At 33.4% G+C, this 24,662-nt stretch overlaps 3 protein-coding genes and 1 pseudogene across 6 annotated transcripts in view; 2 read left to right on the forward strand and 2 right to left on the reverse strand.

Annotated features, from left to right (window-relative positions):
• Nucleotides 3,046–4,268, reverse strand: LOC104763313 (annotated as a pseudogene).
• Nucleotides 13,419–15,581, forward strand: LOC104763314 (pre-mRNA-splicing factor CWC22 homolog). The gene is given in 4 exon segments (XM_010486701.2): nt 13,419–14,094; nt 14,205–14,308; nt 14,414–15,112; nt 15,249–15,581. Coding segments are annotated over 4 exon segments (1,809 nt in total). The 3' UTR covers nt 15,579–15,581.
• LOC104760986 (probable ion channel POLLUX) lies at nt 15,706–20,705 on the reverse strand. Of its 3 annotated transcripts, XM_010483996.1 has the most exons (12): nt 20,224–20,705; nt 20,034–20,102; nt 19,353–19,955; nt 19,084–19,266; nt 18,940–18,999; nt 18,647–18,850; nt 18,307–18,552; nt 17,992–18,090; nt 17,689–17,883; nt 17,492–17,584; nt 17,048–17,314; nt 15,706–16,191 (listed from the first exon to the last, which is right to left on the reverse strand). In XM_010483996.1, exons 1-12 carry the CDS (start codon nt 20,509–20,511, stop codon nt 15,973–15,975), a joined length of 2,526 nt encoding a protein of 841 aa, XP_010482298.1. In that variant the 5' UTR covers nt 20,512–20,705; the 3' UTR covers nt 15,706–15,972. The 3 variants fall into 3 exon arrangements, 2 of the variants coding, with proteins under 2 accessions (XP_010482298.1, XP_010482296.1); XR_002036396.1 differs by lacking the exon at nt 15,706–16,191 and having other exon boundaries at nt 17,287–17,314; nt 17,492–17,568; XM_010483994.1 differs by lacking the exon at nt 15,706–16,191 and having other exon boundaries at nt 17,299–17,386.
• LOC104760987 (pyridoxine/pyridoxamine 5'-phosphate oxidase 1, chloroplastic) overlaps nt 23,972–24,662 on the forward strand; it is a 4,624-nt gene continuing 3,933 nt past the window's right edge. Inside the window, exons 1-2 of one of the 2 annotated variants that reach the window (XM_010483998.2) lie at nt 23,973–24,412; nt 24,490–24,528. In XM_010483998.2, coding sequence (XP_010482300.1) covers nt 24,092–24,412; nt 24,490–24,528 — 360 coding nt within the window. In that variant the 5' untranslated portion in view covers nt 23,973–24,091. Of the gene's footprint in view, nt 24,413–24,489; nt 24,529–24,662 lie in introns of both variants that reach the window. The other variant, XM_010483997.2, reaches the window with a different exon arrangement.

Genomic DNA, 24,662 nt, shown 5'->3' on the forward strand with positions numbered 1-24,662 from the left:
TGACAAAGGGAAGGGAAAATAACGGTCTTTATAAGTTGGATGATCTGAAGTACCAGATGCTATACTCTACAAGACAGATCAAGACAAGTGATGAGGTGTGGCATCAAAGACTAGGACATCCAAATCAACAAGTGCTTCAATTTATCTCTACAAATAAGGCAATTCAAGTAAATAAAAGTACCAGCAATGTGTGTGAATCATGTCAGCTTGGGAAGAGTTCAAGATTGCCATTTAGTTCTTCTACTTTTCTTGCTTCAAGACCCCTAGAAAGAGTGCACTGTGATCTATGGCGTCTTTCTCCTATTTCTTCTGTTCAAGGATTCAGATTTTATGCAGTTTCTATTGACAATTTTTCCAGATATTGTTGGCTTTATCCTTTAAAGAAGAAGTCTGATTTCTGTTCTACTTTCATCAAGTACCAGCTCCTTGTTGAAAATTTGCTGCAAACAAAAATTGGAACATTTCAATCAGATGGGGAGGCAAATTTATGAGTAACAAATTTCTTACTCATCTGAAAATGCTGGTATTCAACATTTCATGTCATGCCCTCAGACACCGCAACAGAATGGGATATCAGAGAGGAAGCATAAACATCTAACAGAAATGACACTCACCTTAATGTTTCAAAGTGCTACTCCACAAAGTTTTTGGGTGGAAGCTTTCTTCACATCAAATTTCCTCTGTAATCCGTTACCCACAAGTGCTCTCAAAGATCACAAAAGTCCTCATGAAGCTCTCTTTGGTAAAAATCCTGAATACTCTGCTCTAAGAACCTTCAGATGTGCTTGCTTTCCCACTCTAAGAGCATATACTCAAAACAAGTTTGATCCAAGATATTTTAAGTGTGTTTTTCTAGGCTATACAGAGAAATACAAAGGATACAGATGCTTATATCCTCCAACTGGGAGAGTCTATCTCAGTCATCATGTTATCTTTGATGAAGCATGTTTTCCCTTCGCCAGCACATACAGTTATCTTCAACGGTCATCACTTACACCCTTGTATGGTGCATGGCTCAGAAAATTTTAAGATATCTCTGAAACGTGTAAACATTCCGAGACTGTTACTCAACTACCAGCCTCTGCAATTCCACTCACTACAGCGGCTGCTACTACTGATGCCATCAGTCCTACTCCATCAACTACAGTGCCTGAATTGCCACTTGAGGTTGCTGATGGGAGTACTGAGTGTACGGCAAGCATTGACCTTGTTCTTATTGGCAGCAGCTCCCAATCATCGACCTAAAATGTGCAGACTTCAGACACCAACGATGATCTCAGTGACAAGGTCGATCTCCATGCTCCTGCAGAAGCTCCAACTCATCCCATGACCACACGATCAAAGTCAGGCATCTCAAAACCGAATCCTCGATATGCATTTCTCACTCACAAGGTATCATATCCTAAACCTGAAACAGTAACAGCTGCTTTAAAAGATCCAAACTGGACAGCAGCAATGAATGAAGAAATGGATAACTGTAAAGAAGCAAACACCTTCTCTCTGACTCCTCCAACACCCGATATGCATGTCTTAGGGTCCAAATGGGTCTTCAGAGTCAAGCTCAATGCAGATGGTTCACTAGATAAGTTCAAAGCCAGACTAGTTGGTCAAGGATTCAAGCAAGAAGAGGGCATTGATTATCTAGAGACATACAGTCCAGTGGTTAGAACAGCAACAGTTAGAGCTGTTCTTCACTTTGCAGCCATCATGAACTGGGAAATTAAGCAAATGGATGTAAAAAATGCATTCCTCCATGGAGATCTTACCGAAACAGTATATATGAAACAGCCAGCTGGATTTATCAACAAGGATTTTCCTGATCATGTGTGTCTCTTACATAAATCCCTCTACGGCCTCAAACAGTCCCCAAGGGCTTGGTTCGACAAGTTTAGTAACTTTTTACTAGACTTTGGCTTCACTTGCAGTCTAAGGGACCCCTCCTTGTTTGTCTGTTTCAAAGGTAAAGACATCATTATGTTGCTGCTTTATGTTGATGATATGGCAATTACAGGAAATTCATCAGCATTACTCTCAAACCTGCTTGATGAGCTAAGCAAGCAGTTCAGAATGAAGGATCTTGGAAAACTCCATTATTTCCTTGGCATTCAAATTCAGTATCATGAGAACGGTCTGTTTTTATCTCAACAAAAATATGCCGAAGACCTCCCTGCGGCAGCAGCTATGTCATTTTGTTCCCCTGTTGCCACTCCTCTTCCTCAGAAACTCAAGAAAACACCACAGCAACATGTTGAATTCTCTAATCCTAGATACTTTAGAAGCTTGGCAGGTCGTCTGCAGTATCTCACATTAACAAGACCTGATCTGCAATTTGCTGTTAACTATGTTTGTCAAAAGATGCATGCTCCATCTGTCTCAGACTTCAATCTTCTCAAGCGAATTTTCAGGTATATCAAAGGCACTACAACCATGGGGATTTCGTTTGACAGAAATACAAATTCCAAGCTGCACGTATACAACGATAGTGATTACGCCGGTTGTAAATCCACTAGTCGCTCCACTGGTGGCTTTTGTACTTTTCTTGGAAGCAATATGATATCCTGGTCTTCGAAGAAACAAGACACAATCTCCAAGAGCTCCACTGAAGCTGAGTACAAAGCCATGTCTGAAGCAGCCTCTGAGACTACTTGGCTGGTAAACTTACTCCAAGATCTAGGTGTTTCTCTTCCCTCAACACCAGAGCTTTACTGTGACAATCTTTCAGCAGTATACCTCACAGCAAATCCAGCCTTTCACGCTCGCACAAAACACTTCGCCACGCACTACCACTACGTTCGTGAACAAGTAGCTTTTGGTAAGTTGATTGTTAATCACATCCCTGCTGATCTACAGCTTGCAGACATATTCACTAAGTCTCTTCCTCAACGGCCAATTGAAATCCTCAGAACCAAACTTGGCGTTGGTGTTCCATCCACTCCAAGTTTGCGGGGGAGTGTCAAGAGCAAAGCTCAAAACGACACAACTCTGAAAAAAGGCCTGCTAGGTCCAAGGCCCAACACAACCCTGAAGCCCACAATGATTCAACGGCTACCTGCAGAGGGTCTTGACAACTCCAACAGCCACCGTAGCCAAAATCTGGTCATTCTTGGATCTCAGTCCAGCCTTTGAGAAGATGGTCGGAGAGTAAAGCACGACCGCATCGATTCCAGAGGCTTGCTGGGCTAAGTGGACACCAAGGCATGCTATGAGGATGTGTCGAACAGACGGGGTTGGTCTGACAAGAAGGTCCTTCCACATGCCTTTACCGGCAGTTTTCTTGTTCGGCACGACTATAACATCGTCTGTCATATCATCAGGGATCCCAGCCGCACGTTTGATGTTATTGAGCCTAGATATGGCTTCTTCTTTAGTGTTTGAGGTTTTGCCAAGAACTTAAAAAGCATCTCCAATGCGACCTTGGAGGACTAGCCACCGTGGAGACTCCAGCATTGCCAACACTCCAATGGCTAGGAATACCGAGGGAATCGCTCCAATCCCTAACATGAACCTCCAACCGAGATGCTCGGGAAGCTTGGAGAAGAAGTAGTTGGACACATATCCTAAAAGTATACCAATGTTGATAAATATCTGCATAGAAAAAGAAACATATTATCATCAACCTTCANAAAAAAGAAACATATTATCATCAACCTCCATGTAAAATTCTTTATTTCAAATAATAATAAAGGACGAAACTATTGTACCTCAGGGAAAGAGCTAAGAAAACCACGTGAGGAGGCAGGAGCGACTTCGGCGGTGTAAACAGGTGCAATCAGCATAGCATAACCAACACCGATACCAGCTACGAAACGACCCACCATAATGAAAGGATAGTTTGTGGCAAAACCCATGAGAAGAGCACCACAAAAGAAGAAGGCTCCTGCCAACACTATGGTATATCGTCTTCCAATCCAATCAGAAGTTTTACCGGCCGCGCCTGAACCGATTATAGAGTAGATATTCAGAATCCCCATAAGAATCTCAAGTTGTACATCCGACAGTTTCAAATCGTCTTTTATGAAAATTGCAGCTCCACTGATCACTCCTATATCTGCAACATCCATAAAATGTAAGGATAATTATATTTAAACCGTAAAATCAAACCAACCTTAGTGACTGATAAGAATTCATAACGAATACGAACAGTAACCAAGGATTATAGACGTCATTGATGCTAAGATTGCACAAGCAAAAGCAAATCGGTTTCTATTCCCTCTTGGCGGCTCGGGCTCCGCAATAACAACACCTCGTTCTTCTCCTGAAGAACTCATTGTGTCCACCGTGATTGTAAAACATAAAGTGAAAAAGTATTTGGTAATGAGAAGAGAGTGTTATTAGCAGGAAAAAAAACTAAGTTTCTTGTGAGTTAAGAAATCTACTGGCAGATTAGAATTTAAATAGATGTGGGATGCTCAGTTTAATCCAACTAAGATCACATGTTTTAGAAAATAAAAAACAAGCATTCAGTTAATTAATCAGTTACAGAAAATATTTACTTGAAATTCTAATGATAGAAATCGGATATCAAGATACACCTAGTTTTACTCTAATCTACAAGATTTGTCCTAAAATTTGCAATTTATCGTAAGACTAGATCATTTAAGATTTTAAGATTTGTCGTCTCACTCTTTTTTTTTGGACATCCACAAATTGTTATAATTCTAATTTTAAATTCAAGAAAAAAACATATGGTTCACCTTAAAAAAGATTTTGTCTCTTTTTTTCCAAGGGTACTGCATATTTTATTATAATCAGTTTTGGAGAGGTATTAAAAGTTTTATTCTCTTCCTCTGTGTCCTTCTCTCTTAAGCTATTTCTATCATCACTCTTAAGAAAAAAAATCACATAGTATTTATAAGAGAAAAAAATTAGTGTAAAAAAGGAAATATAATTTGCTATCGTATGAAGGGAAAAAAACCTAAAACTTTATAAAAAAACTCATAATTTTTTGACGTAAAAAAATTAGTAGTTATACTAGAATGCAAGAAGTGGAGGTTTTAACTACAATGAATGCAAAAACTCATAATTGGTCATTTAAGTGTCTATTGATTTGCAAGAAGTGTAGTGTTTGGTGATACTGGTTGGACTTCAAAGATCCAAACAACAACAAGAGCAGAAAAATCATAACTATCCATATCATTTTCCTTATTAATTCAAAAAATATATCAATGCAAAACCATTTTTTTCTTATCCAAACTCACAATTCAATAATATAAAAATGTACTTAAACACTTTGTGAAAGTGTACTAACGACCAATCATCCATATTAAATATTATATAAGCATATTGATAAGATTTTGTCCACACATTATATGTTAATTTTCTAATCTTTACCGAATTTTGTCGTGCAATACACAAATTAGTGACAAAATTGATGGTTGTAACGTTGAACATATAAATTATGTTTATCATGTATGTCATTTTATAAATCCTATTCTTTGCGAGGTACTTAATTCAATTGTTACATGTAGACATATAACAAGTTAATACTATGTGTACCTAGCAGAAAAATAAAAGCTTTTCGGCTTTTCCACTAGATGGTATGACTGATGAATTTGTTGTTTTTTTTGCTGGTGATATATACAACATATGCTTGTTGGTGCATGTAACCATGCAAATTCATCAGTAAGTATCAATACGTGTATATCATTTTTAGTTAGGAATTGTGGCGATGTAATAATTTATATATATAAAGTTAACTTTGTTCACTTTTCCTTTCTCCAAATCAGCATCCACCTAATCAATTTTTTATATACAAAAATACTATTTTTAATATTCATTCATAGCATATTTATTACTTATAATTAATAATAGTATAAAATAAATAAATAAACAAATTAACTAAAATTAATTAAATTATAAAATAGTATAAACAATAATATATTTTTTTAGTTAATAATAAAAATAATAACTATCTAAAAATGAATTAAGTAAAATAAATGAAAATTTTAAAATAGTAAAAATAATACTGTCAATTTGTTTTAGTAATAAAGTTATTATTCAAATTATAACCAAAAAATGATTATATTCCAAAATTTAGAATGGGTTAATGAGTTTTAGAATGTAAGTAAGATTTTAATGCATGGTGGAGTAAAAAAACAAGTTATGTAATTGTATTTATAAAAATCTAAACATGAAAATAAAATTGAAGTGAAATATCTCTATATATATAAAAGAGAAGTACAAAATCGAAAATTGCCCAAAATTTTCCAGATTGTCACTTTATGCGTAAAGGAGAGTGTTTATTGAAATTGGAAAGGGTAATTTGGTCAAAATCTTGGAAAAATTCGATTACCCGATCCGAAATGGTTGAGATCCGCGCGTTTATCCGTTAACCCGGTGGGTGGAGTTCCTAGCGTTTGACCCGACAAATTCTCGGTGGATATTATTATTGGGCTTACGAAGCCCAATGATCAACTTATTCGATTTTATTTCTAAATAAATAATAATCATCTAATTAACGATATTTGCATAATCATCGCTTAATCAATCTTTCAAAATATAATTGTAATCTAAAAAAATCCCTTAAAGCTAGAATAGAATATTCTAAACTTTCCTTAAAGCAATGTTAGTTATGCGAATAAACCTTTTTATTAAATGTATCAAATATTTTGTGTTTGAGTTTATCATTTATCGGTTCTAACCTAAACACTAATATATGAATCACCTATAAATATCCTCATGAAACGCATAGATCCAATCATCAAACATTCACCATTTCTCAAATACAAGGTTAGCAAGTAGCAAATCAGGCTATTCATACAACAACGTTTGGTGAAACCTTTGACATGATACTCGATGATGCCAAGGTAAGTATAAAGATCTTATATTGTTGTATACATACACATTCAGCAGTATTCATGATCATAAATCTAACTTATGGTTATGTCATTTGCAGGGTACAAAGTTCACCCTTATGTGAAAAAGGATATGATGAACTGGTTCCTCAAATTCAAGAGGAGAAGTCTTGCAATTTAAATTTGAATTCAATATTCGAATGTACCATCTGATTTTACATGAAATGTTGAGATTAGAGGTTAGAAGCAACTCTGACCTCCTTATCCTTCTATGTGTGAGTTGGCAGATCGATATGAACTTGAAAGACATGTAGGCTGAGAGAACCAGCCAAAGTAATAGTATTCCTTGACAAGCAAATGACATCATCTCATTTAACTTCATAACCCGGTAAGTCTTACAATATAGCCATCTAAAAATGTCTAAACTTTAATATAGAGAAACCATCAGACATTTATTTGTAAGCTTTTTATTTTATTTATACCTAAAGCCTAACTGATGTTCTGTCACTACTACCAGTTATTGCCTAACAAATATACTATGAGCAATCGATCTATGCAAATTTCCAATTCAATGAAGAACTGGGACATATAAAAGAATTGGGATTCTAAAGCATCAAGCAGTGAGAGAGCTCACGAATTTGGAGGGCTCTTCTCCTCGAGAAGAAGATGCCTCAAATGCATCTTTGGGGACGGAAGTGGAGAGAGATCTCATGGCAGTGTTTGCTCTTTAGTTGCTGACGGAGACAGAGATGAATGCAATTGTGAAAAAAAAAAATGTATTGACATAGTTATATGGATTATATGGCATAATCAATAATATCCAAAAAGCTTACAAATATATGTATAGAATCAAATCAAATTAAGAAGTAGCAAACTCAATGAGAAAAAGAGTTCTTACACAATCGGAACTAGAAACTGAGGATTAACCTTGAAGATATAAAGAGTAGCTCTTTCCATTCTGGTAACCATTCGTGATGAGATGAGACAAAATCAGAGGCATAGAATCGTTATGTATAACATACATGATTGGATGAAGAGAACATGATTGGTTGATCCAGTGGAGGAAGGTGGTTAAAAACGGCCTATTGGTAGAAACGAAGAAGATTGGTAATGGACCGATTTTGATGGTCACGGGGGAGGAACCGAGGAAGAGAGGAGGAGGAGGAGGAACCGAGGAAAAGGACTNTAACAAATATACTATGAGCAATCGATCTATGCAAATTTCCAATTCAATGAAGAACTGGGACATATAAAAGAATTGGGATTCTAAAGCATCAAGCAGTGAGAGAGCTCACGAATTTGGAGGGCTCTTCTCCTCGAGAAGAAGATGCCTCAAATGCATCTTTGGGGACGGAAGTGGAGAGAGATCTCATGGCAGCGTTTGCTCTTTAGTTGCTGACGGAGACAGAGATGAATGCAATTGTGAAAAAACAAAATGTATTGACATAGTTATATGGATTATATGGCATAATCAATAATATCCAAAAAGCTTACAAATATATGTATAGAATCAAATCAAATTAAGAAGTAGCAAACTCAATGAGAAAAAGAGTTCTTACACAATCGGAACTAGAAACTGAGGATTAACCTTGAAGATATAAAGAGTAGCTCTTTCCATTCTGGTAACCATTCGTGATGAGATGAGACAAAATCAGAGGCATAGAATCGTTATGTATAACATACATGATTGGATGAAGAGAACATGATTGGTTGATCCAGTGGAGGAAGGTGGTTAAAAACGGCCTATTGGTAGAAACGAAGAAGATTGGTAATGGACCGATTTTGATGGTCACGGGGGAGGAACCGAGGAAGAGAGGAGGAGGAGGAGGAACCGAGGAAAAGGACTTTACAATGACTTTAGGTTATGTCTCTGTTCCGCTGATTTTTTGTTTTGCCCCAACTCAAAAATAAAAACAAATCTTATTATAATCATACAAATTATATGACTATAGTATGTAACCCATGTAGAAAAATTGTTTTCTGCTGTACCTCGATCATATTTAATTGTTTTATCTTTTAGATTTACAAATATTATTGTTAAAAATACGTATTATGACACCAAATTAGATTACAAGTATATTGTTAAATAATACTTATTATTATTCATGTTTGTTAAAAAAACGTAATATTATTCAATCTTAGACTAAAAATATTTATAAGTGTTGAAATAATAGTCAAAAAGGAAAACATTTTTATGTTTAAAATTATTTCTTATTAATATTAGTTTTTTGCTTTAACTATATATATTATATAAATTATAAAGATGATACCTTTCAAAAAAACCAGAGATAGTGATTTAGTAAGATGTCTTTAATCCTATAAACACAAGTAGAGCAGATACGGACATACTATATAGTATATACTACAATAGGATAGTTTTCTGCGGGTTACATTTTTTCTAATTTATTGTAGGACGAATCAAGCATGCCTGGTTGAAATTATTAAACTAATACTAAAATTATGAACTTATTTTATATATTATATATTTCTAATAATAATTTGGAATTAATTGACATATAGATTATATCCATATTTACTATACGAATTACAAAATATACCGACCTACAAAGAAGAAACAATACTACACAAGAAAAATAAATTGAAACACAATAAAAATAAGAAAATGTATTAAAACACAATACGGTGTTCAAAAAAAATAAAATAAAAATATTAAAACACAATAAAAAAAGTAACCAACACTAAAATTATGAAATTATTTTATATATTGTATATTTCTAATAATAGTTTGGAATTAATTAAGATATAGATTATATCCATATTTACTATACGAACTATGAAATATACCAACCTACAAAGAAGAAATAATACTATACAATAAAAATAAATTAAAACATTGTATTTTTGCTTTTTTTTTGTTTGCTATTACTTGCTAGGATTCATGTGGTATACCGACTAGGATGAGAGACGAAGAAGCTCTCTACAACGCACTGTCATTGCTACCCTTATTTTTAAAACGGGTCAAATACGAATAAAGAGTATGTGATGTAAACTACTACACCTACAAATCATCTTAGTATAAATTAACACATTTAGTTTGTTATAAACTAAAAATGATTTCGGATGCACCGCGGGTTAAAACCTATATTACATTAATAAGCTTATATATTATATCTGACATGCACAAACAATACATATATATTTGTTTTTGTACATATAAGTTCTATTTAATTTTAGCCTAATTTATAAAACATAATTAAGCTTCGTCCCGCGGTACACCGCAGGTTCAAACCTAGTTAGTTTATAAGAAACATATACCATAAAGATTTATTATTAAATTTTACTTATAAGAAAGAAAAAATTAATTACTTAACTTAACTTAACTTAAAAATTTTGATCTAAAACAAATACATTATAAGGGGCACACTTTCTTTTGGGAAAACTATGAAAAAGAATTTCAAAAAAATAATCTCTCTAAAAAAAACAAAATCAATGGTTAGGAAATATAGAAAAAATGATATGTAAGCCGTTACAAAAAGTGGCATGTGATTTGTGTAAGGTATATCATCAACTGGAGTTACAATTTTGTAACATGATATAAAACATATATAACAAATATAACATATATATTTCTATATATATTATCAAATGCTTTTAACCCAAAACATTGATACAAACAATATATTTAAAGTACACTATGTTTCTTTTTTGTGAAGACGAAGCTTGGGTTGCATCACAAAATTAACATCTGCAAATAACATATGAAATTTTAGAAAAACATTTAACTTCGATTAGTGAATAGATATTCATTGTGGGGTTTAAACGTTTCATCATTTAAGCATTTTTTACTTAGTCAAAAATTCTATTATGGCAGATGATGCATTTAGAATTCCTAATTGTAGCGACATAACACTAAAACTGTTCATAAAAATTTGTATATTCGCATTTAATGTAGAATATCAATATGTTGAAATGGTCTCTATAATTAGGTCAACGATCGACATTGACATTAGAACTTTTAAAATTATGTTTTCATGGGATATGAATATTGAATGAACTCTTTTAAAAATAAAAGGTCAGAAGATTGTCGACAAAATTATTACGACACTAGAAAATATATGTTATATATAGATTAGTAAAATAAGTACAACATTTATATAGATTTTTCTTTCCTTTTTCATTCTTATACGGGGTCCTAACGTATAAGAACATGAATCATAGAGAAATTAAGCTACAGTATTCGAGGTGATGGCTGGGCCAGAGTTTTCGGAAATCGTGGAGAGGAGAGCCAACAACGGTGAAACCTTCGGACCACATTTTCTTATTAAAGAAAGAAGCTATACGAGCAACGCCGCAGCAGGAGACGCCACGATTTCTGAAATCTTGGAAAAATTCGATTACCCGATCCGAAATAGTTGAGATCCGCACGTTTATCCGTTAACTCGGTGGGTGGAGTTCCTAGCGTTTGACCCGACAAATTCTTGGTGGATATTATTATTGGGCTTACGAAGCCCAATGATCAACTTATTCGATTTTATTTCTATTGATAAGAAATATTTTAAATCAAAATCCTGCGCGTGCGCGAGTATAAATTCCAGTTTAGTATATATACGAGAAATTGTTAGAAATGCCTCTTTTTAGACACCCTTTTTCAAAAATATTCTTTTTTAAATATTTTTTATTTTTGTCCTACTTTACACAATTAAAATATGTTAAATTAATTAATTTGTATAATTTTTTTTTAGATTTTTGTTCTCTATTTTACATTTAGGGTATAATTTTAAAGGGGTGTGGTTTAGTATTTGGGGTTTAGGGTTTAAAATTTAGTCATTCTGTATATTAAAAAGAAATATTTTTGAAAATGTCCCTATATATACTATGACTCAGAACCCCTGCGATATCGCAGGGAAGTATTTCAAAAATAAATTATATATTGTAAAATCATTTGAAAGTAATAGAATAGTTTGAAAGTATGTGTTACAAATAAAACTAAAATTATTTGAAAGGAAGAAAAATAATAAGTTGGTTTAGTTACATAAATATTAAACATGAATTGTTACTAAAACACAATCATCAAAAGAAAAAGTTAATAATAATAAAATATTATGGAGAATTATAAATATACAAGATATTTTATGAAGAATTGTGGTAAAGAGCTACAACCATTGTAACAATTATTCATATTTATATTTACTAGTAAAACACTATTATGACAAACTGATCCTAACTAAGAATATTAAACTAATGGTTGTAATGAGTAAATATAATTTTTAATAAATAATTATAATAAATAAAATATATTTAATAATGAGTGAAAATTTATCAACGAAAACTAAATAAAAGTACATAAATTTTAAAAAGAAAAAATTTAAATATGAAAATAGTTTTTTTTATACAAAAGTTATGATAAATAGACGCAACTGTAAACTATATATTATATTGTATTAAATTTCTATAATAATCATTTTTAAAATTTTTAGTTAGATTATAAAATAATGTTGAATATATTGAATATTAATATTCAAATTATTTAGATACAACATAAAACGAAAAATTTGTTTGAAAACAAGAATTTGTTAGTTGTTGAAGGAGAGACAAATATATCGAGAGTTCAAAAAACATGACTATTTAAATAGACAGATACGTTAGAACAAAAATTTGTGATGAAAAATATGAATAAAATATTATGAAAAGACACAACTCTATAATGAACAGTTACAACTGTATGAATTTAGAAAAAAACATATAAAAAATATTTTAATGAAATATACAACAAAAAGTCGCAACTATTGTTAGTATTTATTCAAATTGTTATTATATAGATTTCTTTCTCATTTGTTCGGACAAAATCTATTGAACTACCTAATGAACCAAGGAACTTTGATTAGATCTAAAAAATACTATATTTTTCGCTTATTTTGACACTAAAAATATCTTAACTGTTTTAGTTTAATAATTTTGTATCATAAATAAATTTAGATAATATAAAGAAAACGAAAGTGTATACATTAAGAGAAAAGGTAAGAATGAGAGAGTTTTTACTTTCATAGAGAAAAAGTGTATTTCGAACCAATATATTTATATTTATAATACAAAATAGAGATAATTATTACTATAAACTGTAATGAAAATGGGCTCCATATCAACTTCAATATACATATGTTTTTTATAATTTTGTAACATAAAATAATTTTTTTTTGGTATGAAGCTGTAATATATTGTTTTGCCCAATAAAATTGGATGAAAAGGATTTTGATTATTTTGAGCTTCTTGCCCTAAAACACCACTAACTAAGTTTCTGCTTTAAATGTATAAATATTATAATATAATAATATACTTTAAATATATTAAATGTGACAAAACAGAATTGTATTTAAAAAGTTGAGTTCCCTAAATAAAACTGTTAATCTTTTTGGATGTATATCTGCAATTGCAATACTAATAAATAAAATAAAAGAATAATTAACTTTTTAGAGCCAAAAAAACATCGTATTGTGTACTCAAAAGGCCAAAACATAAACCCAAATCGAAAGATTTATTTTCTCAGATCATCTTATCACGGTTGCTCGCCCGATTTCAGATCTTTTAGCGATTGTTCAGATCGCTGGATAGGCTACAGGATTTGTCTCTCGTTATCGTCGAGAAAGGTTCTTACTTTTAATATCCATGGGTAGGCGATCGAGAATGGAAACAGAACACGTTGTTGGTAGGGTTAGGGTTTCTGATGATCACGAGAACCGTAAGAGCTCGCGACGTGATCTTGATATCATTGGTGGAGGAGATAAGACTGGTGGAGTTTATATTCCTCCCTTCAAGCTAGGGCGCATGATGCGTGATGTGAAAGACAAGAGCAGCGTCGAGTACCAACGTCTCACATGGGATGCTCTTCGTAAAAGCATCAACGGACTCGTGAACAAGGTTAACGCAAGCAACATCAAGAACGTGATCCCTGAACTCTTTTCTGAGAATCTCATCAGAGGCAGGGGACTCTTCTGCCGTTCTTGTATCAAGTCTCAGATGGCATCACCTGGCTTCACTGACGTATTTGCAGCTTTAGTCGCTGTTATCAACTCCAAGTTCCCTCAAGTTGCGTTACTTTTACTGAAAAGGGTAGTTTTGCAGCTTAAGAGAGCGTATACGCGTAACGACAAGCCTCAGTTGCTTGCTGCTGTTAAATTCATAGCTCACCTAGTAAACCAACAAGTCGCTGAGTGGATTATTGCACTTGAATTACTCACTGTACTTCTTGAAGACCCTACTGATGAAAGTGTCGAGGTGGCTGTTGCGTTCGTGACCGAGTGTGGCGCGTTTCTGCAAGACGTTACACCAAACGGAGTGAATGGTCAGCATTATAATTAAATCATCAAAATGTAATGTTGAAAATTTGGTTGTATCTCTCTCACCTGCTTTTATTTGCGTTTCTAAGCTGTTACAATTTGTTAAACAATACAGGGATTTTTGATCGGTTTCGTGGTATACTGCATGAGGGAGACATTGATAAGAGAGTTCAGTACTTGATTGAAGATCTCTTTGTTACTAGGAAACAGAAATTTCAGGTACGTAGACACATTAACTTTGGAATCTGATATATATTATTATAGTATATGCTTTTGTTGTTAGGACACGATAATAATTTGTGTGAATGGTTTTACTCTCTGCAGGGACATCCGGCGGTTCGTCCGGAGCTAGATCTAGTGGAAGAAAAATATTCACACGATGTCTCTCTTGATCAAGAAAGCGATCCTGAAACTGGTCTTGATGTTTTCAGTCCTGATCCTGACTTTGTTGACAAGGAAGAAAAATACGAGGCGCTGAAGAAAGAGTTACTCGGCGAGGAGTCTGATGATGAAGATGGCTCTGATGGTAGTAAAGAAGGTAACAATGAGTAGAAAGATGATGAATCTGATGAAGAAGAAGAAATGAGAATAAGAGACGAGACAGAGACTAATCTTGTTAATCTAAGGAGGACAATTTACTTGACCATTATGTCTAGCGTTGATTTTGAGGAAGCAGGACACAAGTTACTTAGCATTAAGCTTGAACCAGGACAAGAGGTTGAACTATGCATAATGCTCTTGGAATGTTGCTCTCAGGAGAGAACTTATCTTCGGTACTACGGTTTGTTGGGTCAGCGTTTATGTATGATCAACAGGATCCATCAAGCGAATTTTGAGAAGTGCTTTGTTCAGCAGTATGCCATGAGTCACCGTCTTGAGACAAACAAGTTACATAACGTGGCTACGTTTTTTGCTCATTTACTTGGCACAGATGCTCTCCCTTGGCATGTTCTTGCTTACATTAGGTTAACCGAAGAGGACACAACTTCCTCATCTCGTATCTTCACTAAGATCCTTTTCCTGGTAACTTTATATTATCCTCAACATGAAACTTTCATTTTACCATTTCAGAGCTGTCTAATATGAACCTATGAATATTACTGCTGTTTTTTTAAAAGATTCTTGTGCTGATTTGATTACAATTTTGTGTTGATTGCAGAAACTGTCAGACGACTTGGGGATTAAGGAACTTAATGAGAGGCTTCAGGATTCAGCAATGCAGGAATCATTTGAATCTATCTTCCCTAAAGATAATCCAAAGAACACGAGGTTTGCGATCAACTTCTTTACCGCCATTGGTCTTGGAGGCATCACAGAGAATCTCAGAGAGTATCTGAAGAACATGCCACGCCTCATCATGCAAAAGCAGAAGCAAGTTGCGGAGTCACAATCAGGATCTGACAGTTCTGGTTCCGAGTCAGACTCATCATCTTCTTCTAGTTCAGATGAAAGCGACGGAGGGAAGAGGAAACGAAGAAGAAGAGCTTGAGACTGTTTTGTTTGTTATCCCCACCAAAATTCTTAAATCTTCAAAATGGTTGTTTTGTTTTGGTTATTCAATTTGAATTTTCATGACAAAACTCAATTGAGCAACCACCTTGTTCTGTTCTTGCATATCAAAAAAATGTCTAGTTGGTGCTTTTCATGTGGTAGAACTAAAACAAGATACATATTTTTATTGAAGAGTGAGTGTTTTGGTCGTCTACTGTACAAATAATTGTCTCTGCTTAGTAGTGACTAAATAAATTGTGGTCTTGAATGATTCTTGCTTCTTCTAAGAATATAGTCAGCAGGCCAAGTTGCGGAAAAATTGGGGACTCAACTTTACCATAATCTTCTTGGGGTGTTCAAATGGTCAGAGAGATCATCTACGGTTTTGTAAGTTACTGACTTGAGGCGATGACTACAAAAACATCATCAAGAGTCCATTTTGTAAGCTTGGATTTATCAGTAGGATTGATCACAGCTTGGTCCATCCCCGCAAGGCGATAACCGATTATGATTTCATGTCGTTGACGTGCCCTTCTCATTATATCATAAAAGCAAACCTCTTCTTGGTCATATATGTAAAACTCTGCAGGTCTTATGCACAATTCATTACCCTGCAACAACAACAACAGAAATGACTATACTCATCAGCACAAACTGACATAATCTACATTCTAAAAAAAAGCAAAGTAAGTTCCTTTTCTTATGTACCTTTTCCGCGAAAAGCTCTTTCAAAACACGGTTTATTTGTTTATCCTCTGCGACCATCGCAAGAGCCATACTAACTAACTCATTTGATAGTACGTAATCACTGATCCTGGAAACAGATACAAGGTTCTTGGTTCTTGAATCAAGAATTTCACTTATCACAATCGATTTATCTGAAGCTTGCTGCATTTTACGGATCCAACAACAATTAGGGAATCCAGATATCCGTAAAGCACTTGTCTTTGCATCTTTGTAGGGAAGTCTTTTCGACTGTTGATTAAATATAGAAAATAGTAGCTCCAATTAGTAGTCGTATATGTGTTATCTTCTAAAGAAACATGCCTGCATAAAGATTTTAATATGCTAAAAACCAAAACAACAAACTGAACTGGTACATAATAGAAGGAATCAACTGAATATATACTAGAAACGACATAGGACATGTACCTGTATATCCCGAATAAGGAGAAGTGTGGCAAGAGATCGAGAGTCTGAATGAACAATAGAGTTCTCTAGTGACTGTTCTGCAAGAATTAAGATCTGCAATTTGATTTGGTAATCATGAAGATGGTGGGAAAGTGGCATATCTATTCTCACAAGTTACATCAACCAGAAAGAGGAGGAAGAAATGCAAGAAAACTTACGGAATCAAAAGTTTCTAGAGGGAGACTCTCTAAATGANGAAATGACTATACTCATCAGCACAAACTGACATAATCTACATTCTAAAAAAAAGCAAAGTAAGTTCCTTTTCTTATGTACCTTTTCCGCGAAAAGCTCTTTCAAAACACGGTTTATTTGTTTATCCTCTGCGACCATCGCAAGAGCCATACTAACTAACTCATTTGATAGTACGTAATCACTGATCCTGGAAACAGATACAAGGTTCTTGGTTCTTGAATCAAGAATTTCACTTATCACAATCGATTTATCTGAAGCTTGCTGCATTTTACGGATCCAACAACAATTAGGGAATCCAGATATCCGTAAAGCACTTGTCTTTGCATCTTTGTAGGGAAGTCTTTTCGACTGTTGATTAAATATAGAAAATAGTAGCTCCAATTAGTAGTCGTATATGTGTTATCTTCTAAAGAAACATGCCTGCATAAAGATTTTAATATGCTAAAAACCAAAACAACAAACTGAACTGGTACATAATAGAAGGAATCAACTGAATATATACTAGAAACGACATAGGACATGTACCTGTATATCCCGAATAAGGAGAAGTGTGGCAAGAGATCGAGAGTCTGAATGAACAATAGAGTTCTCTAGTGACTGTTCTGCAAGAATTAAGATCTGCAATTTGATTTGGTAATCATGAAGATGGTGGGAAAGTGGCATATCTATTCTCACAAGTTACATCAACCAGAAAGAGGAGGAAGAAATGCAAGAAAACTTACGGAATCAAAAGTTTCTAGAGGGAGACTCTCTAAATGACGCCTGACTCCTGCATTTCCCTGCCTATGCACAAGTTTTATATTCACCAATTTGGATATGTTTAGTCCAGCATCTGTCAACTTTTTCTCTCTTTCTTGATCTGGAACCTCATTAAACATCCATAACTCAGATCCAGGCGCAAGCAGAGCTTCTAGCACCTATAGGATTAACAAACCCCATAACTAGTTAACACAAGGTTTGCGTGAAACAATAACTACTACTTATTTAGGCTATAGTTCACCTCTCTATTTTGATATATCATGTACCTTGATCATATCATCAATGTCACGGCGCCATCCACAAAATAGTATTTTCTCTGGATATTTTGGAGGATCCTGCATTTTAGGAAAATGACACATCCGCACCTACAATATGAATATGGTTCTATGTAAACGATGAACCAATAATAACAGGGATATTTGAAATCATGTAGGCATAATATGGTAGCTAGCTACTGCCCAAAGCATATGATATAGTAAAAAGATTCAAGGTCTCCAAGCATTGTACTAGTACAATATGATATGGTACTAGAACTATGCAAATGATGTATGCATAAGTTACATAAAGTGAAGCAAGCATACCTCCGGAAGTGGACCAGGAGCGTAAGTGTCATCATCCTCGGCTATAACAAGTATCTCATCTCCTGCTTCAAGAACATAGTTGTCACTAGGATTCAAAACTATCTTCCCATCCGCTGCAACCTTAACTCCGCAGGGAATCGCATTGGGAAATGAAATGAGGACATCTTCAAAACGGTAACCATCAAGCTGAGGCCACTTCTTTATGTAGAATTCGGCGTTCTCAAAGCCTAAGATATCCTCCCATATCTGACAATAGAAAGAAGGAACAAACTAAGGGAGAGTTAAAAGCATAAGAATACATATAGACTTACCTCACTTAGTTAACTTGAAAGTGACTAACCTGCGCAAGGCCAGGTTGAAGAGCACATTGTATCATTAGACGTCCAATCACATCATGCGCTACAACTGTTTCAATGCGTTCTCCACCAACAAGCTTCACCAATGGCTCGTTATCTAGATCACACATTTCAACCACAACATGACCCTTCCAACCCTCCTTTACTCCTGTAAGACTGAGTACAACCCTTAAGGCACGTGCATCGCTCTGTTTAAAAATATCCGAAAGTGATTAATACTTCAAAAGAAACACAGTAACACCATAGAATAGACAGTGATACATAACAATAAACAAACCTGATCTGCGTTTTCATCAGATCCTAGTACAATGATAGCACGCGCATTTGAAACTGACACCTATCAGTAGATCAAAGGTTTTCACTGTCAGAAGCTTCACCACCAGCCAAGACTTATGCAATTTTTAAGCTTTAGAAACTTGACCTTCTTCAAATCAGCGAGTATAAGTGCACTGCCACTTCTACATATAACCGACGTTCCCATTAAATCAAATTCAAATTTGGCAATATCAGTCTCCATCTCTTCCTTGTCTCGCTCTGCTAGCACCACCACAACACCTCCACCAATGCTTTTATTTGCTATAGCCAACTGCTTCAAGAGAGAACCCTACACACAAAAAAAATTTCTCTGTTTCTAAACTATATATAGCCAAAGGCAACACGTAAACGCAAAATATATTATAAAAGGCATACCAATTTATCACTCCATCCAAGAATCAGTATATGATTGCTTTCAAGAACTTCACTTTTCCCTTTTCTTAGAGAATCTACCATCTTGGAGATAGAATCTGAAATAAGTCCAAGCATTGTAGCAAATATCAACATCCCTCCTGCACTTATAGCCACTGAGACTATTCTCGCTCCAACACCAACTCTATCAGCGTGGCTTCCTGAATCCGCCACAAAAGTCCACGACAGCCAAAGAGCTTCATCGACTCCACAGTCGCTAACTGCATACAATGCTAAGCCACCATACACTATAAGAACCACTGTCGCGAACAGAAGAGCGAGCAGCTTAGCGTATGGATATACTGAAAAACACACATCCAATGAATAAGCTAATCTTTTCTTCAAAGGAACCTCTTCTTTCTTCTGATCTGTTCGTCTAAGTAGATTCTTGATATGAGAGAGATCGTCAAGATACATGTACAACAAAAACGGTAAAACAAAGGTAATAACCACACTGAATAAAACAACAGCTCTAGAATTAGTTCCCTCCATGTGTAGAATCCCATTGTTGTCACTTCCTAGAACTCTGCTACTGTTACATCTTGTTAGAAGGATAAAGTTCTCTGCCTGTGACAAGAAAACTTATCATTATATCATTTGAAATATTGGTTCTTTGACCTTGTAATCAGAAAAGATTAAACATACCTCAAGTCTTGAAACTTTAGCACGAAGAAACATGACATAAGTAAAAGAAAACGAACAACTGAACTTGAGCTGCAAGAATAGTAAAGTAAAACAGAACATTTAGATCAATGGATACAACAACGCTAAAAAGACAAGAACCAAGATATGAACAAAGAGACAAAAAAGCTCGGAAAACATATAATAAACATACGAAATGAGTGAGTGAGAAATGAGTCCACAACCGAGTTATCCTTTGACTCGGGGATTGACTCGGCAGCGCCACTGGTTTCTCCTCGGAATTGAGACCTGCCGTGAAGTTACTAGAATCACCTTCGTGGTCACGGCGGAGATCAGAGGAGAAGGAGTCGTCGTCGTTTTCGTCATATCTGAAGGTGGGAATCACAGGAGTAGTAAATCTCCGATACGAGTGCGTCGGTAACGTTTTGGATCTTTGGAACAGAGAGGTTCTCGTTCTTCTAGGGGTATGATTCGGATGCATCGATTTGAGCGAAAGTAAAATTAAAACAAAAGGGAGAAAGAGAGAGAGATCAGTCACGATGATTGAGATTAGCCATGGAAGAGAGATGGATCTATAGAGAGAGAGAGCTTCTTCTTCAGACCAACACTGTTTTAGCTCCCTCTCTTTTGTTACAGTTTTTGAATAAACAAATGAAAAAGAAACAAAAAAAGTAAATGGAGGGACAGGTTTTTTTTTTTTTTTTTACAAAGAAAGCTTTTTAATACCCAATTTAGGAAGTGCCATTAAATTTATTCATTATTTTAGATGAAAATGACGGGATTCTTATGAATTTTGCTTTTTTTTTCACTCAAATATTATGAATATGTCATTTTTACTAAAATTTTATAAATTTGCCATTTTTTATTTTTTTAAAAAAATGTGTGTTTTTATAATTTTTTTACGTTGAAATACATACTTCATATCAAATACTAAACTATAAGAAAAAGATAACTAAGAAAACCCAAACATAATGTGTTAAATTATGTTTTAAAATCTTAAAAAAAGGCAAATCTAAAAATTTTAAGGTTAAATGGCAAAAACTATAAATGCCATTGACAAAATCCTTATCTAGTAATTAACTCTGAAAATGACCTATGTCTTTCAACTTTACTCAATTTGTATGAAAATAATTATATTAAAAATCCAACATTAAATTAATATGTAGTAGATTTCTTATTTAAGATCGTAATTTTTTTTAGTTTGTTCTTATTTTTAAAAAAATACTAACATTGTGAATTTTTTATAATAAGAAATACTTTTGCGTTTTTGTAAGAATTTAAATAAAAATAAAATCTATGTTATTTTACATTCTATATTCTAATTGGTAAGCTTTAAGTGTTTGTTATAATGTCACATTGGTTTTTTAGTTTTAAAATAAAATCATCTCACTATTTTAAATAAAAGTGATTTGAATTGGTAAGCTTTAAGTGAAGATAAATTTGTATATTTTTGTATCTAATGAAATAAAACTATATGTGAAGAAGTTGATGTGTTCATTTATTTGAGAAAATGAAAGGAAAAATGGTCATTTCATACTCGTACACCCATCAAAAGTGTGAATTCCCTCTTGTACAAACAAGAGTGCTAATTTAGACTTGTACCCTAGTAAAATTCAAATTTCATACATGTACTTATAAAATTGAGCCAATTTCAAAGTCCACGTTAACAGATTTAAGTCAACCGTTAGAGATGCTGACTCAGAATCCACATGTGTATTGACGTGCCATCAAAATCGCAAAAACGATGTCATTTTGTTATGTTTTCTTCCCAAAAATTTGTTGAAAATCCACACTCCGGTGATTCAAACTCGCAATCTCCCACTTGTTTAGCATATGACGTAACCAGTTGATCCCACAATAATACTCGGTAGTATCATACAAAGTTCAGAAATCAACACATTGTGGGTCGAACCCGCGTTCTCAAACATTATCAGCGTAGGACGTAACCAATTGATCACAAAACAATACTCAATAGTATCATAAAAATATACTGTTATAAACCTTAAAAAGATCTAAGTCTCAATTAAATAAAATGTCATCGTTTTAAACTTTTTCAACTTTTTCTAACAAACAAAGCACCATCAACACTATTTTTCACTTTTTCTAATTTTCCATAATTAAATCAATTTAATTAGACTAACTAAAATTTACTAAAATAATATCATATAAATATATACAAGTGTGACAGACTACTAGAGATGATATCTATTATAAATTCAATACCAAAAAAAATTACTTCAAGTTGATTAATTTTATTTGTATGTATTTCAAAAGAAAAATTGCAATGGTTCATTAATAGTTTTTGCCAATCAATGACCAACAAACAAATGACAATTACCAAAAAAATATATATATAAAATAATAATGTGCACCATCACAAAAGTATCTCATTAGTATGTTAGGAAATGAAAATCCAAGATTTGGACCATCTAATAGAACTATAGAAGTTGATCATATATTCTAAAATCAAGGGAAACTCCACATTGACTTCTTTATTCGATTAAGATTTTACCACACCTATATTATTTCCAAAATATATATTAATTTACAAAAATGTATCAACAAAAAAAAGGAATTTAATCTACATAGTATCAATTTAACATAAATTAAACTTACAAGAATTAAAATAGATGAAAACAATACAATTTTAATGATTTTATCTTGAGAATTCGATAATGTTTGAAATTTGATAATCAACTTTTTTTGGCTAAATCTTTGAGTTGTTCGTTGTTATAATCTTTAAAGATAAATAGTGTCATATTTATCTACCTTAATTTCTTTGTACTTATGTTACACATGAGTTAATAAGTAAAGTGAAGTTCTTGAAAGCAATCATATTATACTACGTTTTTTTCTTTGTACTTGTTATGAATAAAAGTTACAGAAACTATTCCATTTTAAATTATAGCTACATTTTAATTTTTATTTATTTATTATATCTTGTAATCAACTTGTATTTGAGATGAAAATAAACTGCATGTGTCTTAAAAAAAATTACTCAGATTGTATAAAATACTAGATTATGACCCTCGGTGTACCGCGGACCAAGTTTTTTTTTAATTTTTTTTTATTAATATACTATTTTAATACGAATTTTGTTAATGTACTATTTTATTAATTTTAGTGATTTAGTATATAATTCTAGGTATACCGCACAACAATTTTTGTTTAATATAATTTTAATTAAATCAGTTTGATTCGACATATTTTATATTGGTGTTGTTAAAATAGTAAAATAAGGATTTAACCCGTATTAAAATATCATATTAATGATATATATATTTTTAATATTATCAATTCAATCATGTAATTTCTTATAACCCGTCATTTAATATAACTCGTTTGTGTTATTTTGAAAATTCAATACGTTTAAATATTCATAATATTAAACTTTTTATTAAGTTTAGGTATACCAGTTATAAATTATAAACTTCTTAAAATTCTATAATTTACTATATACAGTAAATTTACTATATATGTATGTTGAACACACACTTTTTATATTAATTGAGTAATATATGCTCGTTTAAAAAAATACAAATCACAATATATACAGGAAAAAATACACATTTTATTAACTTTATGTATTATATGATGATTCACTACATTTAATTTTAAAAAAAAATGATAGGAGAATAAATTTTAATTCTATATTAATTATAGAATAATATATATATGGATATTTAAAAATATTTTAATTCTGTTTGGTCATAAAGATAGTAGAGAGAATTAACTAAACTTGTTTAGATATGAATATAAGCATTAAATAGCATTAAATGCAAAAACTTTTCAAAAAAATATTTTTAATCAAAAATTGCTGCAAAAATACTAGTATAGATGAATAAATTATAAAATCCAAACATAAACTATTATTATGTATATGATATATTCAACAACATACTACATTTCAGATCAGCACAAACTTTAGAAACTCATGAAAGATTTAACTAACTCACATGTAACCATGAGTTAGATTGAACCCATATAGGCCGGCCATTAAAGTGGCTTATTCTAAAGAGTTTGGTTTAGGTCCAAATTGGTTTTGTTGCGTTGGCTACTAAATGAGGAATGTGATGCGTAGAGCAATGACGTTCACCTTCCTCCTCCTCCAATCACCACCGCCACTCCCAATTTCTCCTTCTCCTCCTCTATTCTCTCTCTCCTCTTCTGCTGCTCTTTTATCATCATCAACCCAGCGCTTCTTCAATCCGAGCCAGGGCTCTCGTCTACGCTCCGCTTCGTTACGGGCTTTGTGTACCAAATCCATCGTACCAAACATGCAGGATTCAGGATCACCACTCTCTTATCTTACTCAGCGAGAAGCTGCTGAGATTGATGAGACCTTGATGGGTCCTCTTGGTTTCTCCGTTGATCAGCTCATGGTTCTCCATTTCTCTCTCTCTCTTCTTCTTCTCCCCACCAATTTTTGTAGCTTATTTTGCTCATCTTCTTATTGCAGGAATTGGCTGGTCTTAGCGTCGCTGCTTCAATTGCTGAGGTAATTCGTTGTCCACTTTTAGATTTAGACACCTGCTCAATTCTCATAATGTGTTTGTTTCGATAGTCCTGTGAGGAGTTTCATTAGTACGTTTCTCAATGTAAAGCTCAAAGCTTTTACCTTTGAACCGATTA

The sequence above is a fragment of the Camelina sativa genome, chromosome 18 (assembly GCF_000633955.1).
Source record: "Camelina sativa cultivar DH55 chromosome 18, Cs, whole genome shotgun sequence".
Lineage (NCBI taxonomy): Eukaryota > Viridiplantae > Streptophyta > Magnoliopsida > Brassicales > Brassicaceae > Camelina > Camelina sativa.

Coding starts and splice junctions, on each gene's coding strand:
- LOC104760986 (XM_010483996.1), bottom strand. CDS start 20,511: ATGCATCCGAATCATACCCCTAGAAGAACGAGAACCTCTCTGTTCCAA. Junction 19,000..19,083: donor TACTCGCTGATTTGAAGAAG/GTCAAGTTTCTA, acceptor ATCTACTGATAG/GTGTCAGTTTCAAATGCGCG. Junction 18,553..18,646: donor TTCAACCTGGCCTTGCGCAG/GTTAGTCACTTT, acceptor TTCTATTGTCAG/ATATGGGAGGATATCTTAGG.